The following is a 23150-nucleotide window of genomic DNA, read 5'->3' on the forward strand; positions in this document are numbered from 1 at the left end:
TTAATTTAAGTGCATAAATAACATCAAGGTGACTGTGATAAAGATTAAAAAAAGAAGCCACAATCTTCTACCCTCACAAGAAAAGAACTGTTTCTCTCCGTCTTCCTTACCAGTCCTTACTCAAGGACAGCCATGGCTGCCATCATAGCACCCTCAGCTTTGTGTCCCTTTATATCACATCATGGGCATGTGTCTATTTAACTGTGTAATCTTCATGATAACCATTTTTACATTGACGAATATTTCATTGAATGACAGTCCTAAAGTTTATTTAACTCCCCCAGTTGTTGGATGTTTAAGTTATCTCTAAATTTTCATCAATAGAAGCGATTCTAATATACACGCGTATCCCCAATGGCTCAGTGGCAAAGAACCTGCCTGCAATGCAGGAGACGCAAAAGGCTGGCTCGATCCCTGGGTTGGGACGGTTCCCTGGAGGAGGAAACGGCAACCCACTCCAATATCCCTGCTTGAATAATCCCTTGGAGAGAGGAGCCTGGCGGGCTACAGTCCAAAGGGTCACAAAGAGTCAGTCACGACTGAGTGACTGAGGGCACACGTTTATGTATAACTTTTTCCTCTGCAGGGATTTTTCGTCAGTAAGGTCCTTGGGATGAGATTCCTGGTTCAAATACACATGAACATGTTTATGACTCTTGGAAACATATTATGAAGCTGCTTTCCAAAAGTGTTAAACCTATTTGCATAACTTCGTTGAGCCCGTGTCGCTGCCATGCCTGAGAGGTGGCTGATAAAGGACCCTGTGTGTCTCGCTCACCACAGTTGTTCTTCTCTTAGGGCACCCTCTTCTTCCCCCTCCCAGATGGGACTGGCTGGCTGTACATGCTGCACGGGACTTCCGAGCTCCCCAAGGCGGTGGCCAATATCTACCGTGAAGTGCCATGTAAGACACCCTACACTGAGCTCCTGCCAGTCACCAACTGGCTGAACAAGCCCCAGAGGTGAGAGAATAGGTGGGGGATGAAGAGGGGATGGAGGGAGGACCCACAGTGTCGAGTCTGGCCCTTGGTGCTGCTGCCAGGCATTGCCTGACCTGCGCCCCACAGAGCGTGTCCTGTTCAGGGCTGCCTGTGAGCAGCTGATGCCTTGTAAATCTCCCGGAAGAGCGCCAGGCACAAAATAAGTACTCAATACATGTTAGCTGTTATTATTGTCAAAATGATCATTGTGGTGGTTATTACTGAGAGCCCTGTTGTATCACATCAGCCCACTGGCCAGATCCTCGGATCTTGTACTTGCAGAGAGTAAAGAAGCTGGAGGAGGGAGGCCAGCCAAGTCCCCTTCTTTTATAGAAAAGGAGCCAAAGGCTAGGAGAAGACAGCAGCTACCTGCTTGGCATAGTGGATAAAGGCCCAGACCCACATTTGAATGCTAGTTCTGCCTATATCTCGGCATTGTTACCTGAGCATGGCGTCTTCCTTCTCCCCACCTCAACTTCTTCCCTAGTAAAATAGAGAGGATAACGAAATATACCTCCTACAGACACTGTGGTAACTGAAAGCCTGTAATGTAACCCATGTGGAGCAGGACTCAGTACCTGGCACGTAATAGGGAGTTGTTAAAGGGTAGTTCCTGTTATTACTAGTGACAGTGTGGAGGCTAGAACCCTGGGCCCACATGCTTCCTGTGAAATCAAGAGTGGACAAGGTGCCTTGCCTTCTTTCCTTTGGGCAAACTTTCTCATTTCGCCCTCTCTTCTTGCACCCCTGTGTTCCCGCAGATTCCGGGTCATTGTGGAGATACTGAAGCCAGAGAAGCCTGACATGAGTGTCACCTTAAAGGGCCTTGACTACATTGATGTGCTGTCCTCCTCCAAGAAAGACTACAAGCTGAACTTCTTCTCCTACAAGGAGGGGCTGTACACAGCAAAGGTATCCACACACTAAAGGCACTGCCCTGGGACCCTGGAGGTTTGGCCCTGAGGCTGATGATCCTGGTGTTGGGAGGGAAGATATACCCTCCCTTATCCTGCAAGACTGACCATTTAGGGGGACCAGACCCTTTAAGATGAGACTTAGATAGCCAGCCAACATGCAGGCCCATAACAAGCCCTCAAGGTGGCAGAATCATGAAAACCCTGAAGCAGTAGGTAACACTGGGCATCAGACACCAGGCCACAATAATAAGAGCAAAAGATCCCTTTTCTGAGGGTTTAGAGAGTGCCCAGCATCAGGCTGAGCCCTCAACACAGCTAGTGACGTCAGAGCCAGGATTCATCTCAGAGCCGGTGACTCCAGGACTCCACAGGGTCCTTCACGCGTGAACTGTTCCTCCTGACTTGTTCATCAGTTCAACAAGCATCTCTTGAGCACATGTGCCGTATGCTATACTACGTGCTGATAACGTAGCAGTGATCAAAAACAGGCACAGTCTCTGTTCTCCTGGAACACACAGTCCAGTGGAGGAGATGAGCGTTCATCATGAAATTGCACTCTGAATGGGTCATTTCCAAACGGCGTAAGTGCTTTGAGGAAAAGGAGTACATGGTTCAGTGGCTCACTGAGAGGTCAGGGCTGAAGAGAACTTGCAGGAATTGTCCACCTATAGATAGTGCTTGACACTAAGATGGAGGATGGAATCACCTAGGGAGAGATTTTAAAGTGAAAAAACAGCACATGAGCACAAAGAAATGGCAAGAATGAAGGGAAATAATGACAAGTACTGGCGAGGGTGTGGGGAAGATGGGTCTTTCACATGTTGCTGGTGGGAGTGAAATAGTGAAGCTACTTTGGAAGACAGGCTGGCAGCTCCTCAGATGGATAAACATAGAGTTACCATAGAATTCAGCAATTTATTCCCCAGATAAGTGAAAACATATGTCCACACAAAAGCCTATATATAAATGTTCATAGCAGCATTATTCATAAGAGCTAAGCAATGGAAACAACCTAATTTCCACCCACTGGTGAACCGAGAAATACAATGGAATATTCTTCGGCAATAAAAAGTGACAGGAAGCGAGCAGTGCCGCAGGCAGCACTGCGATGAGCCCTGCAAACATCACACTATGTGAACAAAGCCAGCCACAAACGGCTGCATATTGTGTGATTCTTTTTTAATATGAAATGTCCAGAATAGGGAAGTCTATAGGAACAGAAAGTGACTAGCAGTGCCTAGGACTAGAGGCGATGGGTTAGAGGGACATGGGAATGATTGTTACTGGATAAAAGGGTTCTTTTGAGGGCGCTGAAGATGAGTGGTTATGGTTGGACCACTTTGTGAATATACTAAAAAAGCACTAAATGGTACACTGTAAACGGGTAGATTCTATAACATGTGAGTTGTATCTTAATAAAGCTGAAAGGAAATATGAGACATAAAGTACAAATCAAGAAGTTCTAATACCCATCTTATAGAAGCGCCTGAAACAGAAAAACACGATCATAAAGGGAAGAAATACTCTTCAAAATGATTGGAAAAAAAAATCCAGAGCTATTTGACAAAGTCTGAGTCTTCTAGTTGAAGAAGCCCAGTTTATCAAGTGAGTCCTGTGATTATCCTCTCTGCCTTGGGCCACTTTCCTGATTGCAGTGCAGTGAGCTAGTCTGAGCAAAGCATATCAGGTTTGGTGAACTGAGGAAGAGAAAGTTAACAGTTGGGGCAGTTGGACAGGGAAGAAGATTATTTGAAATAGTAATTGTTGAAATTTCCCTGATTTTATTTTTTAAAAAAACAATTTACAAATCCAAGAAACTTGGTAGAGTTTTAACAGGAGAAACAAAGAAAATCATGCCTGTGCACATCATAGTAAAACTGCTGAAAACCAAAGATGAATAGAAAACAACCAGATAAAAAGGTTCTCTAATGTACAGGGAGACACCAATAAAGAATGGCCACTGACCCCTCTTCCAGCAGCCCTCTGAACAGTGCTGAAAGAAGAGACTGTCAACCTGGAAATCTTTATTTACTGAAAATATCCTTTAAAACAGACAGTAAAATAGACATTTTCAGATATAAACAAAAAAGGATGAGAGAATTCATTGCCGGCCCTCTGGCCTTGCTGCAAAACATGCTAATGGATATTCGTCAGTCAAAAGGCACTGATGCCAGGTGGGAACGTGGATATCCACGATTAAAAAATAATAATAATAAATAAAAATTAAAAAAAATAATAAAATAAAATAAAAATAGCAAATAAGTGCATAAATATGAAACATATCTATTTTTATTCTTAGAACTTTCTTTAAAAGACAACTGGCAGTTTATAGTAAATATAATTACATTGTAAGGGGGACGAATGCATGTAGACATAAAAGATACGGCAGCAAAAGCCCAAAAGGTGGGGTGGGTAGGTAAGTGAGGTTATACCTCAGTAAGATTATTGCATCTGTGAAGTAGGATGTGTGAGATCAGAAACAAAGCGCCAGTTACGAAGTGGGAAGTGATAAAATACCAACTCTGCATTAAATGTTGATAAGTTGTCAGTTCTAGAGCAACTACTAAAACTATGTTATTTTAAAATATAGCTAAGAAGCCATAGAGGAAATAAAATGCATTCCAAGAGATTTCACATTGATCCATAAGAAGGCAGAAAAGTAGCAATGAAGGAATTAAAAAAATAAAAGACAAGTGGAAAGGAATAGCAAGAGGGCTGACTTCAACCTAAATGTATAAATGATTGCTTTAAAAGTAAAACAACACTCCTATCAAAACACAGAGGAGGTCAGAGCACTCTAAAGACAAGAAGAGGTCAAAAGTAAAAAGGCAGGTATGTAAGGAACCATTATCTCCTAACAAGATAAACAACTCAAGCTATCAAAAAGGACAAAAAACTGGAATCCTCTACCTCACAGAAGTAAATGTCTGAGTGAGCAAGAAGCACAGGAGAAAATGCTCAATGTCATTAGACATCCAGGAAAAGAGCTGCAAAGGAGGGGCAACTTGGACACAAGTCAGATGTGGGCTACAAGTGTGAGCTCTGGAGTCAAGCCAACCTGGGTTCAAATCCTGGTTCTGATAGTTTTTTGCACAAGACCCTGGGGAAGATAACGTCCTTAGCCTCAGTTTCCTCATCTTTAGAAAAATCAGTGAGGGTAATAGTAATGTTGCCCACAAGCTGTGTGAATTAAATAAGTACCTCCAGTGCTTGTTGTCATTCAGTTGCCAAGTTGTGTCCGGTCCTTTGCGACCCCACGGTTGTGTCCGGTCCTTTGCGACCCCACGGATGGCAGCACCAGGCTTCTCTGTCCTTCACTGTCTCCCTGAGTTTGCTCAGATTCATGTCCATTGAGTTGGTGATGCTCTCTAACCATCTCATTCTCTGCTACCCTCTTCTGCTCCTGCCTTCAATCTTTCCCAGCATCAGGGTCTTTTCCAGTGAGTCGGCTCTTCATATCAGGTGGAGCTTCAGCTTCAGCTTCAGCATCAGTCCTTTCAGTGAATATTCAGAGTTGATTTCCTTTAGGATTGACTGATTTGATCTCCTTACTTTCCAAGGGACTCTCAAGAGTCTTCTCCAGCACCACAATTTGAAAGCATCAATTCTTTGGCACTCAGCCTTCTTTATGGTCCAACTTCCAGTGCCTAGGACACAGTAATCATTAAGCGTTAGACGCCATTATTAGTAGTAGTAGTATTGATGCATTAACTGTTCCAGCAGTAGCAGGAGCAGGGGTGAAACCCACCACAGCATGAACCTCTTGAGGTCCTGCTTGTTCTCCAGGACCACTCGCTGTTCCCACTGAGGACACCTTCCCCCTCAGCCCCAGACCGTGCTGCTCTCGCCTCTTCTAAAGCAACCCATGGAGGCAGTCCTCCATGCCTGCCCACCTGGAAGGAGCCAGAGCAGAGCACCTGAAGAGAAGGGCTGGGTGGCAGGGTTCACGTGGGCTGGGAGGGCCCATGCTTCACATGCCTGGCATTGCTAATGGAGAGAAGGATCCTGTCGAAGGTGGAAGATCCCGAGCTAACCCCTCTGCTCCGCCCCACTTCCTCCCACTCTCTGTGAATCCAGGTGATCTTCCGAAACGAGGTGACCAACGAGTTCCTATACTACATGTTGAGTTTCAGGGTCATCCCTTCAGGCGTCATCAAAACCATTGAGATGGTGAGCCCCGTCCGGCAGAGCACCTCAGCCTTCATCAAGGTGGAAAACCCCCTGCCCTACATGGTGACCTTCTCCACGGAGTGCAGGATGCCCGACATCAGCCTGCCCTCCCAGTTCGTGGTGCCGGCCAACTCTGAGGTATGGCCCTGCCTGTGGGGCTCCCCACTGGATATCTGTGATGGAGACTCTGCCCAGGGGGCCTCTGGACCCACTTCTGCATCCTGGAGTTGGGGCAGCCTGGCAGTGGTCAGGAGGGTGGAGGACGACCAATCCATCACTGTCCTATTCTCTCCCTCCCCCTGCAGCCCAAGTCCTCATATAAACCAGGGCCACATAGAGCTTTGGCTCAGGCATGTTAAAGGAAATTATTTATTAGCCACTGGGGCTTCCCTGGTAGCTCAGACAGTAAAAATCTGCCCTCATTTCAGGAGACCCAGGTTAGATCCCTGGGTCGGGAAGGTCCCCTGCAGAAGGAAATGGCAACCCACTCCAGCATTCTTGCCTGGAGAATTCCATGAACAGAGGAGCCTGGTGGGCTACAGTCCATGGGGTCACAGAGAGTTGGACACGACTGAGCGAGTAATACTGGCTCTCTCTGTGACGTGTTTGTTTGCCCTGCTCAATTTAAATTATTTTTCTTACTTTTCCTAATTATATAAGTCACATGGAATATATGGAGTAAAAAGGACAGCGAGGGACACTTGGTAGTGTTGTTGGGTCAGTTGATAATATTTTTATTAGCTGTTTTGTATGTATGTTCAGTAAGGAAACTGGCATCCAGTTTTTCTTTCTTCTATTAGCCTTGGTGGAGTCTGATGTACAGATTGTGTTCTTTGAGGTAGGTTTCCTCCTATTCTTTTCTATGGGAAAATTTGTGAAATATTAGATTGGTAAAAAGAAGGCTTTGTGATCCTGTAATTGTGTTAAGGGAATTTTTTTTTTTTACTATTGATTAAATATCTTTAATGGTTACAGGACTATATGGGTTTTCTTTATCTTTTTGAGTCTGTTGTGGCAAGTTATATTTGTTTACACATTTGTCCATTTTCATCTGAATTTTTTAATTGTGGTAAAATCATGTAAATTTTAACACTGCATTTTTTTCTGTTAAACATCTACAACAACTTTAATGATATCCTCTTTATTTTTCAATAAGACCCAGTTTTTTAAGAAACAATATCTGTTCATGACAAAAAAGACTAATTTATCTCTATGCACATGAAACAGAAAATAAAAGTCCCAGGACTTCCTGGCGGTCCCGTGGTTAAGACTCCACGCTTGCAGTGCAGGGACCACAGGTACAGTCCCTGGTCAGGGAACTAAGAAGCTGCATGCCACTTGGCATGGCCAAAAAAAAAAAAAAGAATAGAAAAGTCCCCAAAATCTCATTTCCCCCACCCAAAGACAATTACTGGTACAGTTCAATATAGCCTTGCTGTGTCTTTTCTATACACATGTAGACATATTCCTCTCCACAACAATGAACTCATATACATTTCTGGAATCTTCTTTTTTTCCACTTAAAATATTATTACCACCTTTTATTTTAGTGATTAGAGATTTGGTGTTTCCTTTTTAATGGCTACATAATATTCCACTGAAGTGAGTAAAGTGTAATATATTCATCCAGTCTTTTACTGCTAATACATTTGAATTATTACCCTTATTTTGCTTTCCTAAGCAATACTGTCTGGTTCTTGTTTTGTTTTGCTTTGGATGACAATAGAGGAAGCAGAATGCCTCCCCTAAATGATGGTAGAACCCCAGGAGCTGGTTGAAGATTGTCCATGAGCAGAGAAGGAGCTGCCTGACCTTTAGCCCTCCTGCCTCCCCAGCCTACCCACTCCTGTCTCTGTAATTATGCTTCTCAAGAGAGAATCCAGTACCTATTTTTATATTCAGAGAGATTCCAGATACAGAAATACTCCAACTAGGGAACAATTCCAGGGAGGAAAAGTGGGCTGGTTTGGACAGAGGTTCCCCAGGCTCAAGATCAGTGTGAGCATCTACCACCAACCTGCGCTGAGGTCCCCAGAGGGGCAGAGGAGGGGCGGACATTCAGCATCACAGGAGCCTCTGTCTTCTCTCGCAGGGAACGTTCACATTTGAATTCCAGCCCCTGAAAGCTGGAGAAACCTTCGGGAAACTGACACTGCACAACAGCGAGCTGGGTTACTACCCATATGAGCTCAATTTGAAAGCCTTGCCAGCACTGCCTGAAAAGCCCGTCCACTTCCAGGCTGTTCTTGGCAGTGGCCAGAGCATCTTTGCCAAGTTCACCAATTACACTCGGCAGAAGACAGAATACTACTGCAGGGTAAGCCCGGCCCCACCCTCTGCCCTCTGCTTTCCAGAAGCCTGGGCTCAGAACGGGAGCAGGACACCGGGGTGCAGAAATATGAAACTCCTACTCAGGGCCTTCATCTAGTTGAAAACTCCCAGCTAGAAACAGAGTATCAGGAAAAATATCAGGTCTGGGTTCTTACTCACAGGCTTTCTAGTTTAACAAGCTGGAGTGTGGTGGCGGGTGGAGGGTTGGGGGGGGCAGCATTGCTCAGCAGTCGATGCAGAGACAGTTGGTTTTGGGGAGGTTCTGTTTCAGTACTTAACCCTGTATTCACACTGATGTAATAGGTAGTATATATGGAACACTTGCTATGGGCCAGGCTCAGTTTTACACGCATATTTTAAAAATCCTGACAGCTATCCTGTGAGAGTATTGGTAAGTGATTGGTAAGCTCTACTGAGAGCTCAGTGGTCATGAGTATACGCTGTGAAATCCAACAGACCTGGATCTGAATCCTCACTTCACTGTTTCTTCTTTGTATGAATAACTTACCAATACTCTTACAGGATGGCTGTCAGGATTTTCAAATATGCGTGTAAAACAGCCTGGCCCATAGCAAGCGTTCCATATATGCTACCTATTACATCAGTGTGAATATAAGATTAACTACTGAAACAGAACCTCCCCAAAGCCAACAAAATAAAATGTATTCCTTTCTCAGATAGCAGTGTGGACTCAGGGTTAGGCACCGTGACATCAGGCACCCAGACCCCTTTGTCCTGATGCCCTTCCTTCTCTAGAGAGTTCCTTCAGTCCACATGGACCAAGATGGTTTGCTGTGACACCCTCATTGCAGCCAGCTACCGTGGGGAAAGCAGGGAGCTGTGGACCTCACTTCCACTCACGCTTATTGAAGAAAACTTGATATGACCACACCCAGCAACCAGGGGCACTAGGAGTATAGCCTTACAGTAGGTGGCCATGTGCTCAGTTAACACTGAAGTCCCATGGCTACGGTCACGAGGCAGAGGCTCTTTTTTTTTTTTTTTTTTTTTTTAATTGAGGTATAGTTGTACAATTTTACAAAAGTTTCAGGTGTACAAGATAGTGATTCACAGTTTTCAAAGAGGCATAGGCTCCTGGTCATCCCATCCATCAGGAGAAGCCTAGTTATGCTGCAGTAACAAACAGTCCCAGTATCTCAGTGGCTTTAAAACAACAAAGTCTCCTTTAGCGCTTCTCTGTGTAGCCACAGGCCGCAGGGGACTCTGCTCACCCCAGCCACTCAGGGATGCAGGCTAAAGGGCACCCACCATCTCAAGTGTTCCAGTCATAGGAGCAAAGGGGTGAGAGACCCCAGAGGAGCCTGAACTGGCCCCTGAACACTCCGGCACAGAAGGGATGCCTTTGCACTTCTGTTCTCAGCTTATTATCCAGAACTTGCTCCCCTCCCCCGCCCTGCCCAGAGTCAGAACGTCCAGTCCTCCCCGCCTGTGCAAGGAAAGGAGTGTAGGCTCAGGGGAGCAACACCAAGGGCCGCTGCCCACACCGCCCTGCCTCAGTTTCTCTTGGCCTTGGTTCTTCTTAGTAAACTAGGGATAAACTAGTAATACCTACTCTTCGAGAGAGTCACAGGACTCGACTTTTGTACAGCCTGCCCTGCCTCACACAAGCCTAGGCTGCTCATGTCGCAGGGTGGGGGGCTGGGGAGGCCCAGAGCTGCAGGCTTGCTCTTCAGGGTCCAGGGTGAGCCGAGCACATGTGTTCCCCTTTCAGACTGACTGTCCAGACTTCCACACGGAAAAGGTCATCTACGCGGCGCCTGGGGCACAGGGCGGCACGGAGGTCAGCGTGGAGGTGTACTTTGAGCCCAGCCACCTGGGCGAGAGCAAAGGCATCCTGACCCTGTCGTCGCTCGCGGGCGGCGAGTACACCATCCCCCTCTTCGGGGTGGCCCTGGCCCCCAAGCCGCAAGGCCCCTTCCTGATCCGAGCCGGCTACAGCATCGTCATCCCCTTCAAGAACGTCTTCTACCGCCCCGTCACCTTCTCCTTCCTCGTGGAGAACAGCGCGTTCTCCATCCGCGCCGCGGACTCTGTGAAGCCCAAGAAGATCAACAACATCACGGTCTACTTCGAAGGAAACCCATCGGGCAGCAAGACGCCCATCACCAGCAAGCTGATTGTGACCTGCCCGCCCGGCGAAGGCAGCGACACTGGGATTAAGTGGGTTTACTACCTGAAGGGGATCACCCAGTAGTGAGAAGCAGGGTTGGCAGCAACCATCAAAAAGCCATCTCATCAACCCTTAAGACCTTTGTGTTGTTCTAAGCCCCACAAAGAACAGAGAAAATAATAAGAACTCTAAAGGTACTATCTCCAGTTCAATTATAAGGGCACTTATTTCCACATTATATGAATTCCAAATATCTATATGAAATACAGATACTCCATGTTTAACAAGGTAACTATATAAAGCAGAGCTATATTTTACTTTGCAAGAGCAAGTCTCTAAATTTGGTTTCTTAATAAACCTGCAAAGCCCAGGCCCTGTGTAATAATCCCCACGTTTAATAAGGTGACCTTCCCTCACACGGCACTCAGCAGCACATGACTCTGGGGCCCCGCAGTTTCTTTTAAAACCCACGATGGCTTCAAGAGCCCTTAGCCATGACTCTGTTTTGATACTGTATTTTATTCTGCTTTCATATGAAAGCCAAACAAGTCACTACTTTCAAAGCAAAGAGCAGATACATCAAGGCAGTTGTTGCAGGGACAGAAGTTGGGACGCTCCCCCATCTCTGGGTCCCTGATCTATTTCCCATAGAAAGTTCTCACAGAAGGCCAGATCCTGAAGAGATGCTAATAGAGACCCCAGGTCCCCAACCCCACTCAGCTTGTGGAGCAGTGAGTCTCTGCCTAATTCTGGTCCAGACCCCACCTCCCCAAATACTGATTTAATCAGTCCACGGAGGGACCCGGCATCTTTTTAGCTTGCATAGCAGAGTTGAGAAGCAGTGCTATAGATCAAAACCCACCTGGCCAGGCATGCTGCAGCCAGTCAGGAATCTGCTGCCAGGGGGACCATGTCTCAGGTTGATATGTTGTAACTGCAGCTGTCTTGTGTGCTCGCGAAGGGTGATAGTCTGGTTGGTGCCCTTCTTCAGAGGGAAGGCACCATGGAGGCCCCAGCTCCAGGGAGAGTGCCTCCCTGGACTCTCCTCGGGGCCCTGCAGTGGTCTTACAGAGCCACTCACCTCTTGGCACCACCTGTTGACGTAAAGGTGGTTGAAGACTGGCCCTCGGGCATAGGAGTGGAGGGCCAACAGGCTTCTGCATAAATGCACACACACACCTATGCCTGAGGGTCCCCAGCCTCCACCTCCTCCCCTCTCCTCATCCACTCCACCTACAAGAGAAGAAGAGGGCATAAAAGAACCTCCATGGCCTTTTGGGAATGGATGTGCCCAAGAGGTGGCACTCAGAAATGATCCCTGGACTGACAGCCTGAGGGTCGCCTGGGAATTTATTAAAAATGCAAGTTCTCAGGGCCAGCCCCAGACCTACTGAGTCAGAAGCTCCAGGGGTGTGGCCCAGAAACCTGTGCTTTTAATAAGACCTTATGGCTACTGGAGGTGTTTTCTAATGGACAGAGATTCTTCCACCTCTTTGTACCTCCCTCTGGCCCTCAGCCCATTACACTTGACACACAGCTATACCAGATGGAGCCTCTCCTAAAGAGGCTGCAGACACACGCCTGAGAGCTCATTTTTGTGACCCCTGAAGACCGTGCTGAGAGGAATAAAGTTGAAGAACAAGATGGCAGATACTCCCAGTGATTAAGTGAGCAGCATGCCAAGGGGCCCAGAGTAAGGAGCACGCCCTCCAACCAGCGAGTAGAGAGTCCGAAGAAACCGATGGTTCTCAAGCTCACTATCGGCCAGAATGACCCTGAGGATTTGCTGACCACAGGCTGCCGGGCCCCACCATCAGAGGGCCTGATTAGTAGGTTTGGGTGGCCCAAGAATTTGCATTTCTGCCAGGTTCTGAGGGACTCCACTGCTGCCCGAGTGAGGATCCCACGTGGTCAGCACAGCTCTGAAGCCTGGGCCTCCTCACATCAGTGGCACCTAGGAATGCAGACTCTCAGGCCTGCCTGGACCTACTGAGCCAGAATCTGCACGTTAATGCCCTCCTGGGTGGGGCTGGGGGGTCCTATGCACAGTGCAGAGGAGATTGAGGCTGTACAGGCCCCAGGAGAGCTGAAGCCTTTGCTGAGCCCACAGCCCCTAATGCTCTTCATTAGAGCCCTGGAGAGAATCTCACCAGCTCTGCTTACAGCCTAGTGAGTGAGATGGGCACCTCCCCACCCCCAAAGTGCCCCCTCCCACCCATTCCCCAGAGGCAGATCTGGGGTGGGGGGAGCCATTGGCCCAACACCAGCTGCTTTTAAAAGGGTAAACCCTCTCAACACTTTTAAACCCCGTATGATAAACAGTTCTTAAGATTGCAGGAAAGTGGGAGGAAGCTGTGCAGAAGCTGGCTAAAACATCCATGGTCCGAGTGCAGTGAAACTCAAGATTTCTCTAAATGTGAGGGTCAAGACTCAGCTATGGTCCCTTGAGGCTGTGGGGTTCCCAGCCACCACCCTAGACACTAGCTGCTACAGAAACCGGTCACTTCCCAGTATCATCACCAGCGAAACAGTGCCTTTAGGTGGCCAGGGGCAACGCCCCTGCTTCAGTCCCGTCCTGCTCCCACCAGCCACTGAGTCTAGGGCCCAAGCCTCATAGGCCTGGAGACACACCTCCCTGGGACCAAGCACCCAGCTCAGACCCTGCCCCAGCATGAACCCGCTTCCGGGATGACTTGAGATGTGGTACATTGCTTTCCTGTACGTGGTTCTTACATTTCCTTGGCCTCAAAAAAGGCAATGACGAAAATCATTTCGTACTGGTAAGTTTGGAATGGCAGAATAGCTCAACAGAGGGCTGGAGGGGAGGCGTGGTGAAAACAAGCATCCTGACAAAAGCTCGTAGAAGCTGCATTTGAAAGAACACTTTCTCAGCAAAGCAGACCAAGGGACGTCTCACTGAGGAGTGCTGAGAAGACATCAGGGCCCAGGTGGCACAGTTCCAGACACCATGGTGCTTGGAAAACGATTGTGAACGCGGCCCCTGACGCCATTCATTCTACACGGACGCCCTGGTGAGTATGGCATCCTGGTGAGTCTAGACACTTCTCTGGGCCAGACGGGCCTCAGGTCGGAGGTGATTATATTGTGACATCACTAGGGCCTGCCAGATACTAAGAAATGCCAAATGTGGGATTTCCCAAGCCTCTTAGACCCTCAACATATTGCCCTGACACTCCAGTAAAATCACACTGCTGTTGGAGAAGCTGCTTTGTGCAGTTCAAGATTCAGGGACAGTGTCTTACAGTCTCACAAGCCCCTTCTTGCTATATAATACCCATAAGTTCTGTGTCACTAACCAAGCGTCATCACACACGTGCAGATGAGTTGCAACTGTGAAATGATGGCCAATGTGTAAGCTGCTGCTGCTGCTGCTGCTAAGTCGCTTCAGTCGTGTCCCACTCTGTGCGACCCCATAGACGGCAGCCCATGAGGCTCCCCCGTCCCTGGGATTCTCCAGGCAAGAATACTGGAGTGGGTTGCCAGTTCCTTCTCCAATGCATGAAAGTGAGAAGTGAAAGTGAAGTCGCTCAGTCGTGTCCGACCTTTGCAACCCCATGGACTGCAGCCCACCAGGCTCCTCCATCCATGGGATTTTCCAGGCAAGAGTACTGGAGTGGGTTGCCAGCAGACATACTAATTATCCACTAGTCTGGAAAAGTCTGAGCACGGCAGGCCTGGCCAGGACTGGTCCCCATGGACAGAGAAGTGAGTGCACAGAGAAGGCAGTGGAGGCCCCTGGGCTTTGTTCTCAGTATCCCTGCCAAATTACGGGTGGAGAACTTAACTAGTCCACACTTTTCAAGATATCAGAAAAACAACAATAGCAGTTCTTTCCAGGAACTTCTGAACTAAAGGTAGGGCAAAACATTGATTTGGGCCTTGAGCAAAAAACTGGTTTCTTAGCAACCTAGGCCAGAATGTGATTTCAGAAGAAAAGAGTTCCTTCTGGTAAAAAACAAAACAAAACAAAACAAAACAAAAAAAAAACCACATCTCCTTATTGTTTCAATTATTTAAAAACTCTATCACATTATGACCCATGAGAAATTCGGTTCAGCTTTAAGAAAAAGCCAAACCAAACAGCAAAAGAAACATGGAAAATTATATTAGATATAGGTTTCGTGGAAATGAGCACACACTAGAGAAATAGATCCAAATTGTTCCCATTGATTTTTTTTAATTGTTTTACTTCAACCATCATCAAAATTCTAAAGACATAAACCTTACAAGACATTTAGAAATGCCCTTGTCAGTGCTACTTGGTGTCAGGGCACAGGGAGGAAGCTGTTAAGACACGCATTGTCTTCTGGAGATGAGTCTGCACTTGGAGCAGTTTTCCAATTGTTGCTGCACCCACCTCTATTTGTAAGGCTATATGGGCAGGGGTTTAAAAGCTGTGAAGACCCCACCAGTAAAGGAAAGCACAATTTATGTTTTATAGAAGTATATCACTATTCAAGCCCATGATTTTAAGGCATAAGCAAGGTTGAAACGGTTCTATGAAGACCTACAAGACCTTTTAGAACCAACACCCAAAGCAGATGTTCTTTTCATATAGGGGACTGGAATGCAAAAGTAGGAAGTCAAGAAACACCTGGAATAACAGGCAAATTTGGCCTTGGAGTACAGAATGAAGCAGGGCAAAGGCTAATAGAGTTTTGCCAAGAAAATGCACTGGTCATAGCAAACACCCTTTTCCAACAACACAAGAGAAGACTCTACACATGGACATCACCAGATGGCAAACACCAAAATCAGATTGATTATATTCTTTGCAGCCAAAGATGGAGAAGCTCTATACAGTCAGCAAAAACAAGACCAGGAGCTGACTGTGGCTCAGATCGTGAACTCCTTATTGCCAAATTCAGACTTAAATTGAAGAAAGTGGGGAAAACCACTAGACCACTCAGGAATGATCTAAATCAAATCCCTTGCAATTATACAGTGGAAGTAAGAGATAAATTTAAGGGACTAGATCTGATAGACAGAGTGCCTGATGAACTATGGACAGAGGTGCGTGACATTGTAAAGGAGACAGTGATCAAGACCATCCCCAAGAAAAAGAAATGCAAAAAAGCAAAATGGCTGTCTGGGGAGGCCTTACAAATGTCTGGGGAAAGAAGAGAAGCAAAAAGCAAAGGAGAAAAGGAAAGATATGAGCATCTGAATGCAGAGTTCCAAAGAATAGCAAGGAGAGATAAAGCCTTCTTCAGCGATCAATGCAAAGAAATAGAGGAAAAGAACAGAATGGGAAAGACTAGAGATCTCTTCAAGAAAATTAGAGATACCAAGGGAATATTTCATGCAAAGATGGGCTCAATAAAGGACAGAAATGGCATGGAGCTAACAGAAACAGAAGATATTAAGAAGAGGTGGCAAGAATACACAGAAGAAATGTACAAAAAAGATCTTCACGACCCAGATAATCACCTTGGTGTGATCACTCACCTAGAGCCAGACATCCTGGAATGCGAAGTCAAGTGAGCCTTAGGAGGCATCACTACAAACAAAGCTAGTGGAGGTGATGGAACTCCAGCTGAGCAATTTCAAATCCTAGAAGATGATGCTGTGAAAGTGCTGCACTCAATATGCCAGCAAATTTGGAAAACTCAGCAGTGGCCACAGGACTGCAAAAGGTCAGTTTTCATTCCAATCCTAAAGAAAGGCAATGCCAAAGAATGCTCAAACTACTGCACAATTGCACTCATCTCACATGCTAGTAAAGTAATGCTCAAAATTCTCGAAGCCAGACTTCAGCAATACGTGAACCATGAACATCCAGATGTTCAAGCTGGTTTTAGAAAAGGCAGAGGAACCAGAGATCAAATTGCCAACATCAGCTGGATCATGGAAAAAGCAAGAGAGTTCCAGAAAAACATCTATTTCTGCTTTATTGACTATGCCAAAGCCTTTGATTGTGTGGATCACAATAAACTGTGGAAAATTCTGAAAGAGATGGGAATACAGACCACCTGACCTGCCTCTTGAGAAACCTATATGCAGCTCAGGAAGCAACAGTTGGAACTGGACATGGAACAATGGACTGGTTCCAAATAGGAAAACGGGTCTGTCAGGGTGTATACTGTCACCCTGCTTATTTTACTTCTATGCAGAGTACATCATGAGAAACGCTGGGCTGGAAGAAGCACAAGCTGGAATCAAGATTGCCAGGAGAAATATCAATAACCTCAGATATGCAGATGGCACCACCCTTATGGCAGATAGTGAAGAGAAACTAAAGAGCCTCTTGATGAAGGTGAAAGAGGAGAGTGCAAAAGTTGTCTTAAAGCTCAACATTCAGAAAATGAAGATCATGGCATCCGGTCCCATCACTTCATGGGAAATAGATGTGGAAACAGTGTCTGACTTTATTTTGGGGGGCTCCAAAATCACTGCAGATGGTGATTGCAGCCATGAAATAAAGACACTTACTCCTTCGGAAGGAAAGTTATGACCAATCTAGACAGTACATTAAAAAGCAGAGACATTACTTTGCCGACAAAGGTCCGTCTAGTCAAGGCTATGGTTTTTCCAGTGGTCATGTATGGATGTGAGAGTCAGACTGTGAAGAAAGCTAACCAGCGAAGAATTGATGCTTTTGAGCTGTGGTGTTGGAGAAGACTCTTGAGAGTCCCTTGGACTGCAAGGAGATCCAACCAGTCAATCCTACAGGAGATCAGTCCTGAGTATTCATTGGAAGGACTGATATTGAAGCTGAAACTCAACACTTTGTTCACCTGATGTGAAGGGCTGACTCACTGGAAAAGACCCTGATGCTGGGAAAGATTGAGGGCAGGAGGAGAAGGCAATGAAAGAGGATGAGATGGTTGGATGGCATCGCTGATTCAATGGACATGAGTTTGAGTGGACTGCAGGAGTTGGTGATGCACAGGGAGGCCTGGCGTGCTGCAGTCCATGGGGTTGCAAGGAGTCAGATGCAACTGAGTGACTGAACTGAACTGAAGGTTGAGATAGGAATTTAAGATTTTAAAAAGTTAACTGATTCAAGAAAGTACTTGTTAAATAATAGCACAAGTGGCTAATATGTACCTTCTCTTTCCTCCTGTGCTGCACAGTAGGTTCTCATTAGTTACTCATTTTATTCTATTTTTTTTATTGAAGTATAATTGCTTTACAATGTTGTGTTAGCTTTTGCTGTACAATGAAGGGAATTGGCTATATGTTTATCTTCCCTCTTGGACCTCCCTCCCTCCCGTGCCCACTTACCCAGCTAGGCCACCACAGAACCCTGAGCTGGGCTCCCTGTGTTAGACAGCAGGTCCCCACTAGCTTTTTCACACATGGTAGGTAGTGTATATATATCGGAGAAGGCGATGGCACCCCACTCCAGTACTCTTGCCTGGAAAACCCCATGGACAGAGGAGCCTGGTGGGCTGTAGTCCATGGGGTCGCTAGAGTCGGACACAACTGAGTGACTTCACTTTCACTTTTCACTTTCACGCATTGGAGAAGGAAATGGCAACCCACTCCAGTGTTCTTGGCCTGGAGAATCCCAGGGACAGGGAAGCCTGGTGGGCTGCCGTCTATGGGGTCGCACAGAGTTGGACGTGACTGAGTGACTTAGCAGCAGCAGCAGTGCGTATATGTCGATCCTAACCTCCCAACTCGTCTCACCCTCCCCTCTCCCCGGCTCTCCCCCCACCCCCACGTCCATATGCCCACCCTCTACATCTGTGTCTCTTCCTGCCTGGAAATAAGCTCATCTGTACCATTTTTCTAGATTCCACATATATACATTAATATACAATATCTGTTTGCTGATTTACTCTGTATGACATACTCTAGGTCCATCCACATCTCTATAACTGATCCAATTTCATTCCTTTTTATGGCTGAGTAATTTGCTGTTGTTCAGTTGCTAAGTTGTGTCCAACTCTTTTTCACCTCATGGACTGTAGCACACCACGCTCCTCTGTCCTCCGCTACCTACCAGAGTTCGCTCAAATTCATGTCCATTGAGTCAGTGATGCTATCTAACCATCTCATCCTCTGCTGCCCCCTTCTCCTTTTGCCTTCAGTTTTCCTAAGAATCAGGGTCTTTTCTAAGGAGTCAGTTCTTCGCATGGGGTGGCCAAAGTATTGGAGCTTCAGCTTCAGCATCAGTCCTGCCAATGAATATTCAGGGTTGATTTCCTTTAGAATGGACTGGTTTGATCGCCTTGCAGTCCAAGGGACTCTCAAGAGTCTTCTCCAGCACCACGGTTCAAAGACATCAGTTCTTCAGCACTCAGCCTTCTTTTGATCCAGCGTTCACATCCATACGTGACTACTGGAAAATAGCCATAGCTTTGACTAGCGTGCACCTTTGTTGGCAAAGCGATAGCTCTGCTTGTTAATATGCTGTCTAGGTGTATCACAGCTTTCCTTCCAAGGAGCAAGCATGTGTCTTTTACTTTCATGGCTGCAGTCACTATCTGCAGTGATTTTGGAGCCCAAGAAAATAAAACCTGTCACTGCTTCCACTTTTTCGCCTTCTATTCACCATGAAGTGATGGGAGTAATATTCCATTGCATATGTGTTTACCACAACTTCCTTATCCACGCATCTGCCATTGGAGATTCAAGTTGTTCCTGTGTCCTGGCTATTGTAAACAGTGCTGCAAGGAACACGGGGGGATGTGTGTAGTTTTGAATCATGGTTTTCTCAGGGTATATGCTCAGTAGTGGGATTGCTGGGTCATAAGGTAGTACTATTTTTAGATTTTTAAGGAACCTGCATACTGTTCTCCAAAGTGGCTGTATCAGTTTCCATTCCCACCAACAGTGCAAGAGGGATCCCTTTTTTCTACACCCTATCCAGCATTTTCTGTTTGTAGATTTTTTTAATGATGGCCATTCTGACTGGTGTGAGGAGGTACCTCATTGTAGTTTGGATTTTCGTTTCTCTAATCATTAGTGATGTTGAGCATCTTTTCATGTGTCTATGTGTATGTCTTCTTTGGAGAGATGTCTGTTTAGGTCTTCCACCCATCTTCTGATTGGATTGTTTGTTTCTTTGGTATTTGATTGGGCTGTTTGTTTCTTTGGTATGAGCTGTTTGTATATTTTGCATATTAATCCCTTGTCAGTTGCTTCATTTGCAATATTTTCTCCCATTCTGAGGGACGTCTGTTCTTCTATGGTTTCCTTACATTCACTGAGTCCTATTTGTTTATTTTTATTTTCATTACTCTAGGAGGTGGATCAAAAAAGGTTTTGCTGTAGTTTATGTCAGAGTGTTCTGCCTGTTTTCCTCCAAGAGTTTTATAGTGTCCGGCCTTACATTTAGGTCTTTAATCCATTTTGAATTTCTTTAGGGAGTGTTCTAGTTTCATTCGTTTACAGGTAGCTGTCCGGTTTTCCAGCACCACCCACTGAAGAGGCTGTCTCTTCCCCGCTGTGTATTCTGCCTCCTTGCTCATAGGTTAGGTGACCACGGGTGCCTGGGCTTGGTCTGTGTTTCTGTTTGGTGCCAGCATCACACTGCCTGGATTCCTGTAGCTTTTTAGCAGAATCTGAGCTCAGGGCACCCGATTCCCCCAGCTTCATCTTTCTTTCTCAAGATTGCTTTGGCTATTTGGTGTCTTTTGTGTTTCCAAATAAACTGTAAACGTTTTTGATTCTAATTCTGTGAAAATGCCATTGGTAATCTGATAGAGGTTGCACTGAATCTGTAGTTGCTTTGGGTAGTATAGTCATTTTCACAATATTGATTCTCCCAATCTGAGAACATGGCATGTTTCTCCGTCTCTTTGTGTGTTTTTTTCATTTCTCTCATCAGTATCATAGTCTTCTGAGTGCCGGTCTTGTTTCCTCCTTGGGTAGGTTTATTCCTAGGTATTTTATTCTTTTTGTTGTGGTGGTAAATGGGTTTCCTTTATTTCTTTTTCTGATCTTTGCTTGCTAGTGTACAGGGATGCAAGAGATTTCTGTGCTTTAATTTTGTATCCTGCAACTTTGCCAGATTCATGGACTAGCACCAGTAGTTTTCTGGTAGCATCTTTAGGATTTTCTATGTACAGTGTCATGTTATCTGCAAACACTGACAGTTTAGCTTCTTTTTCAATTTGGATTTCTTTTATTCCTCTTTCATCTTTGATTGCCATGCCTAGCACTTCCCAAACTATGTTGAATAATAGTGGTGAGAATGTCCATCCTTGTTTTGTTACTGGTCTTAGAGGAAGTGATTTCAGCTTGTCACCTGTGAGAACGATGCTTGCTGTGGACTTGTCATGTAAGGCCTTTATTGCGGGGAGGTAGTTTCCCTTTGTGTCCATTTTCTGAAGAGCTTTTATTACAAATGGTTGTTGAATTTTGTCAAAAGGTTTTTCTGCATCAATTGAGTTGATCATCTGGTTTTTATTCTTCAGTTTGCATCCCTGGGGTAACTCTCACTTGATCGTGGTGTGTGAGCCTTTGAATGTGTTGTTGGATTCTGTTTGCTAGCATTTTGTTGAGGCTCTGTGTCTATGTTCATCAGTGATGTTGGCCTGTGGTTTTCTTTCTGTGTGATATCTTTGTCTGGTGCCCAGCAGGCACTCTGCAAGGACCACTCCAGACCCTCCCCCCAGCACCCTGCTACACCTGCAGGCTCCACGTCCCCCTACTCTGCCGTCTTGGCCAAAGTTTAATATATAAACTAGACACAGTAAGAGAATGTCCTCATGGCCAGCATCACTACTCTTGCATTTTAGAATGGTTATTAAGTAAAATAATAGCCTTCCCTGGTGGCTCAGATGGTAAAGAATCTGCCTGCAATGTGGGAGACCTGGGTTCAATCCCTGGGTCAGGAAGATCCCCTGGAGAAAGAAATGGTGACCCGCTCCAGTCTACTTGCCTGGAGAATTCCATGAACAGAAGAGCATGGTTAGAGTCCATGGGTCGCAAAGAGTCAGACACGACTAAGCGACTAACACAAGGGTTCCTTGAACATAATAAGCACTGCGATACTGGACAGTCGACCTGATAACCCAGACTGTCCAGTATGACAGCTATCAGGTGGGCAGGTATCATGTACAGCATGAGTATACTGGAGGAAGGGGTGGTTCAAGTCCTGGTGGGACAGCACGCGATTTCATCTCAACACTCAGAATGGCGTATAGCTTAAAACTTCCAAATCATTTATTTCTGAAGTTTACCATTTAATATTATGGACCTGTAGTCAACCACTGGTAACTGAAACCTCAGTTGCTGGGGAGACCACTGTATGTATCACCATGATCTGACATTCTGCTTTTTTCAGAATCTGCAAGATAAGGTGTTTAACTTCAAACCTTTTTTTTAAGATTCTTCTGCTGTTACTTTACATTTGTATTTTTTTTCCAGCCGAACCTTTGTGATAAAGTCAGGTGAGTGGGCAGTTTCAGAAAAGTAGAAAGAGACAGACTGTGAAACTGAAAGAATGCCAGTCTACGTATCAGGAAATAGAAATAGTAATTCTGTCATGTCCAGTACAGTAGTCACCAGCCATGCATGGCTGTTTACAGTTGCATTATCAAAGACAAATAAAAAATTTAAACCAAGTTCTTCAGTCACACCACCCATATCTCACATGTACCTCTCTGCTGCCACGATGGACAGTGTCGAGTGTAGAACATATCCATCACTGCAGAATGCTCTAAGCTAGTCTGTGGTGTGACCTTCATTGACTTGGGCAAATTCCTTAACTGAGGGTTTCTTAACCTCAGCACTATTGACATTTGGGGACAGGTAGCTTTCGGCCATGGTGGGCCGTCTTGACCTGCTTTTCACAGCATCTCTGTGCTCTGTCCATGAAGCATCATAGCTTTCCAGCAGTCGTGTAACCAAAACTGTCTCCAAACACTGCTGTTTGTCTCCTGGGGATGCATAGTCACCCCGGTTGAAAACCATTGCCTTAACTGCTTTGGGGTTTAGTCTCATCATCGACTAACGGGGGTTTTGCTATAAGCAGAGGACCCTCCCATTCAGCTATAACATTCAGTGTGTCCAGAACACCTAGCTGCTTCTTTCATCAAGTGCTGCTTTCTCGAGTACCGACTTTCTCCACCGCTGCTTGTCGTTACCCTGCCTCTCGCCAATGCCAGCAAGTTGCACTGAAGAGTATTGCTCTGAGGAGTGGGAGGCCCAGAGCTGATGCATAGACTTGTCTCCCGTGTCTGCGGTTTTACTGGCTAAAGGTACAGTGGCGCCTGGTTTTGTCCATCACTACCTCCGCTTCTCAAAAACACCTGGTTTCATCATAGCCTGAGTTGAGCCCTAAATAGAGGGATTCATCTCAACATGATTGTTGCCTCCTGCACATCCTATGTAGGTTCTTCTGGAAGGATGTTGTCTTCATTGGGATGCATTTTGTATTTGACATTGCCCTTGGCTCGTGGAGTCAGGGAAACCCCTTAGGGCCTTAACTGGACTATGAAGTCCTTAAGAGCAGAGACCCTGTTTTATTAACCCTCAGCACTTGGCACAGTGCTTGACAGCATTGGACAGTTGGCATCTAGATAAATAAATGACCATATATTTTTCATGGGGAAATAAGATGGTAGTCTAAGGACTTTGCTACTCCAAAGTATAGTTGGCAATATATACGTTCGGATCCCCTGGAGGCTCATTAGGGACAGA

At 45.8% G+C, this 23150-nt stretch overlaps 1 protein-coding gene and 1 long non-coding RNA gene across 2 annotated transcripts in view; one reads left to right on the top strand and one right to left on the bottom strand.

Moving 5' to 3' along the window:
* The window catches only part of HYDIN (HYDIN axonemal central pair apparatus protein), a 347988-nt gene extending 337134 nt beyond the window's left edge, over positions 1 to 10854 (top strand). The window contains exons 83-87 of the mRNA XM_060398473.1: positions 799 to 962; positions 1742 to 1892; positions 5975 to 6205; positions 8160 to 8384; positions 10131 to 10854. Coding sequence (XP_060254456.1) covers positions 799 to 962; positions 1742 to 1892; positions 5975 to 6205; positions 8160 to 8384; positions 10131 to 10613 — 1254 coding nt within the window. The 3' untranslated portion in view covers positions 10614 to 10854. The remainder of the gene's footprint in view (positions 1 to 798; positions 963 to 1741; positions 1893 to 5974; positions 6206 to 8159; positions 8385 to 10130) is intronic.
* Positions 248 to 12696, bottom strand: LOC132657748 (uncharacterized). The gene is made up of 3 exons (XR_009596315.1): positions 11392 to 12696; positions 5099 to 10449; positions 248 to 2603 (listed from the first exon to the last, which is right to left on the bottom strand). It is a non-coding gene; the product is annotated as an uncharacterized LOC132657748 (long non-coding RNA).
* Positions 12697 to 23150: the final 10454 nt, after the last annotated feature.

The sequence above is a fragment of the Ovis aries genome, chromosome 14, assembly GCF_016772045.2.
Source record: "Ovis aries strain OAR_USU_Benz2616 breed Rambouillet chromosome 14, ARS-UI_Ramb_v3.0, whole genome shotgun sequence".
NCBI lineage: Eukaryota > Metazoa > Chordata > Mammalia > Artiodactyla > Bovidae > Ovis > Ovis aries.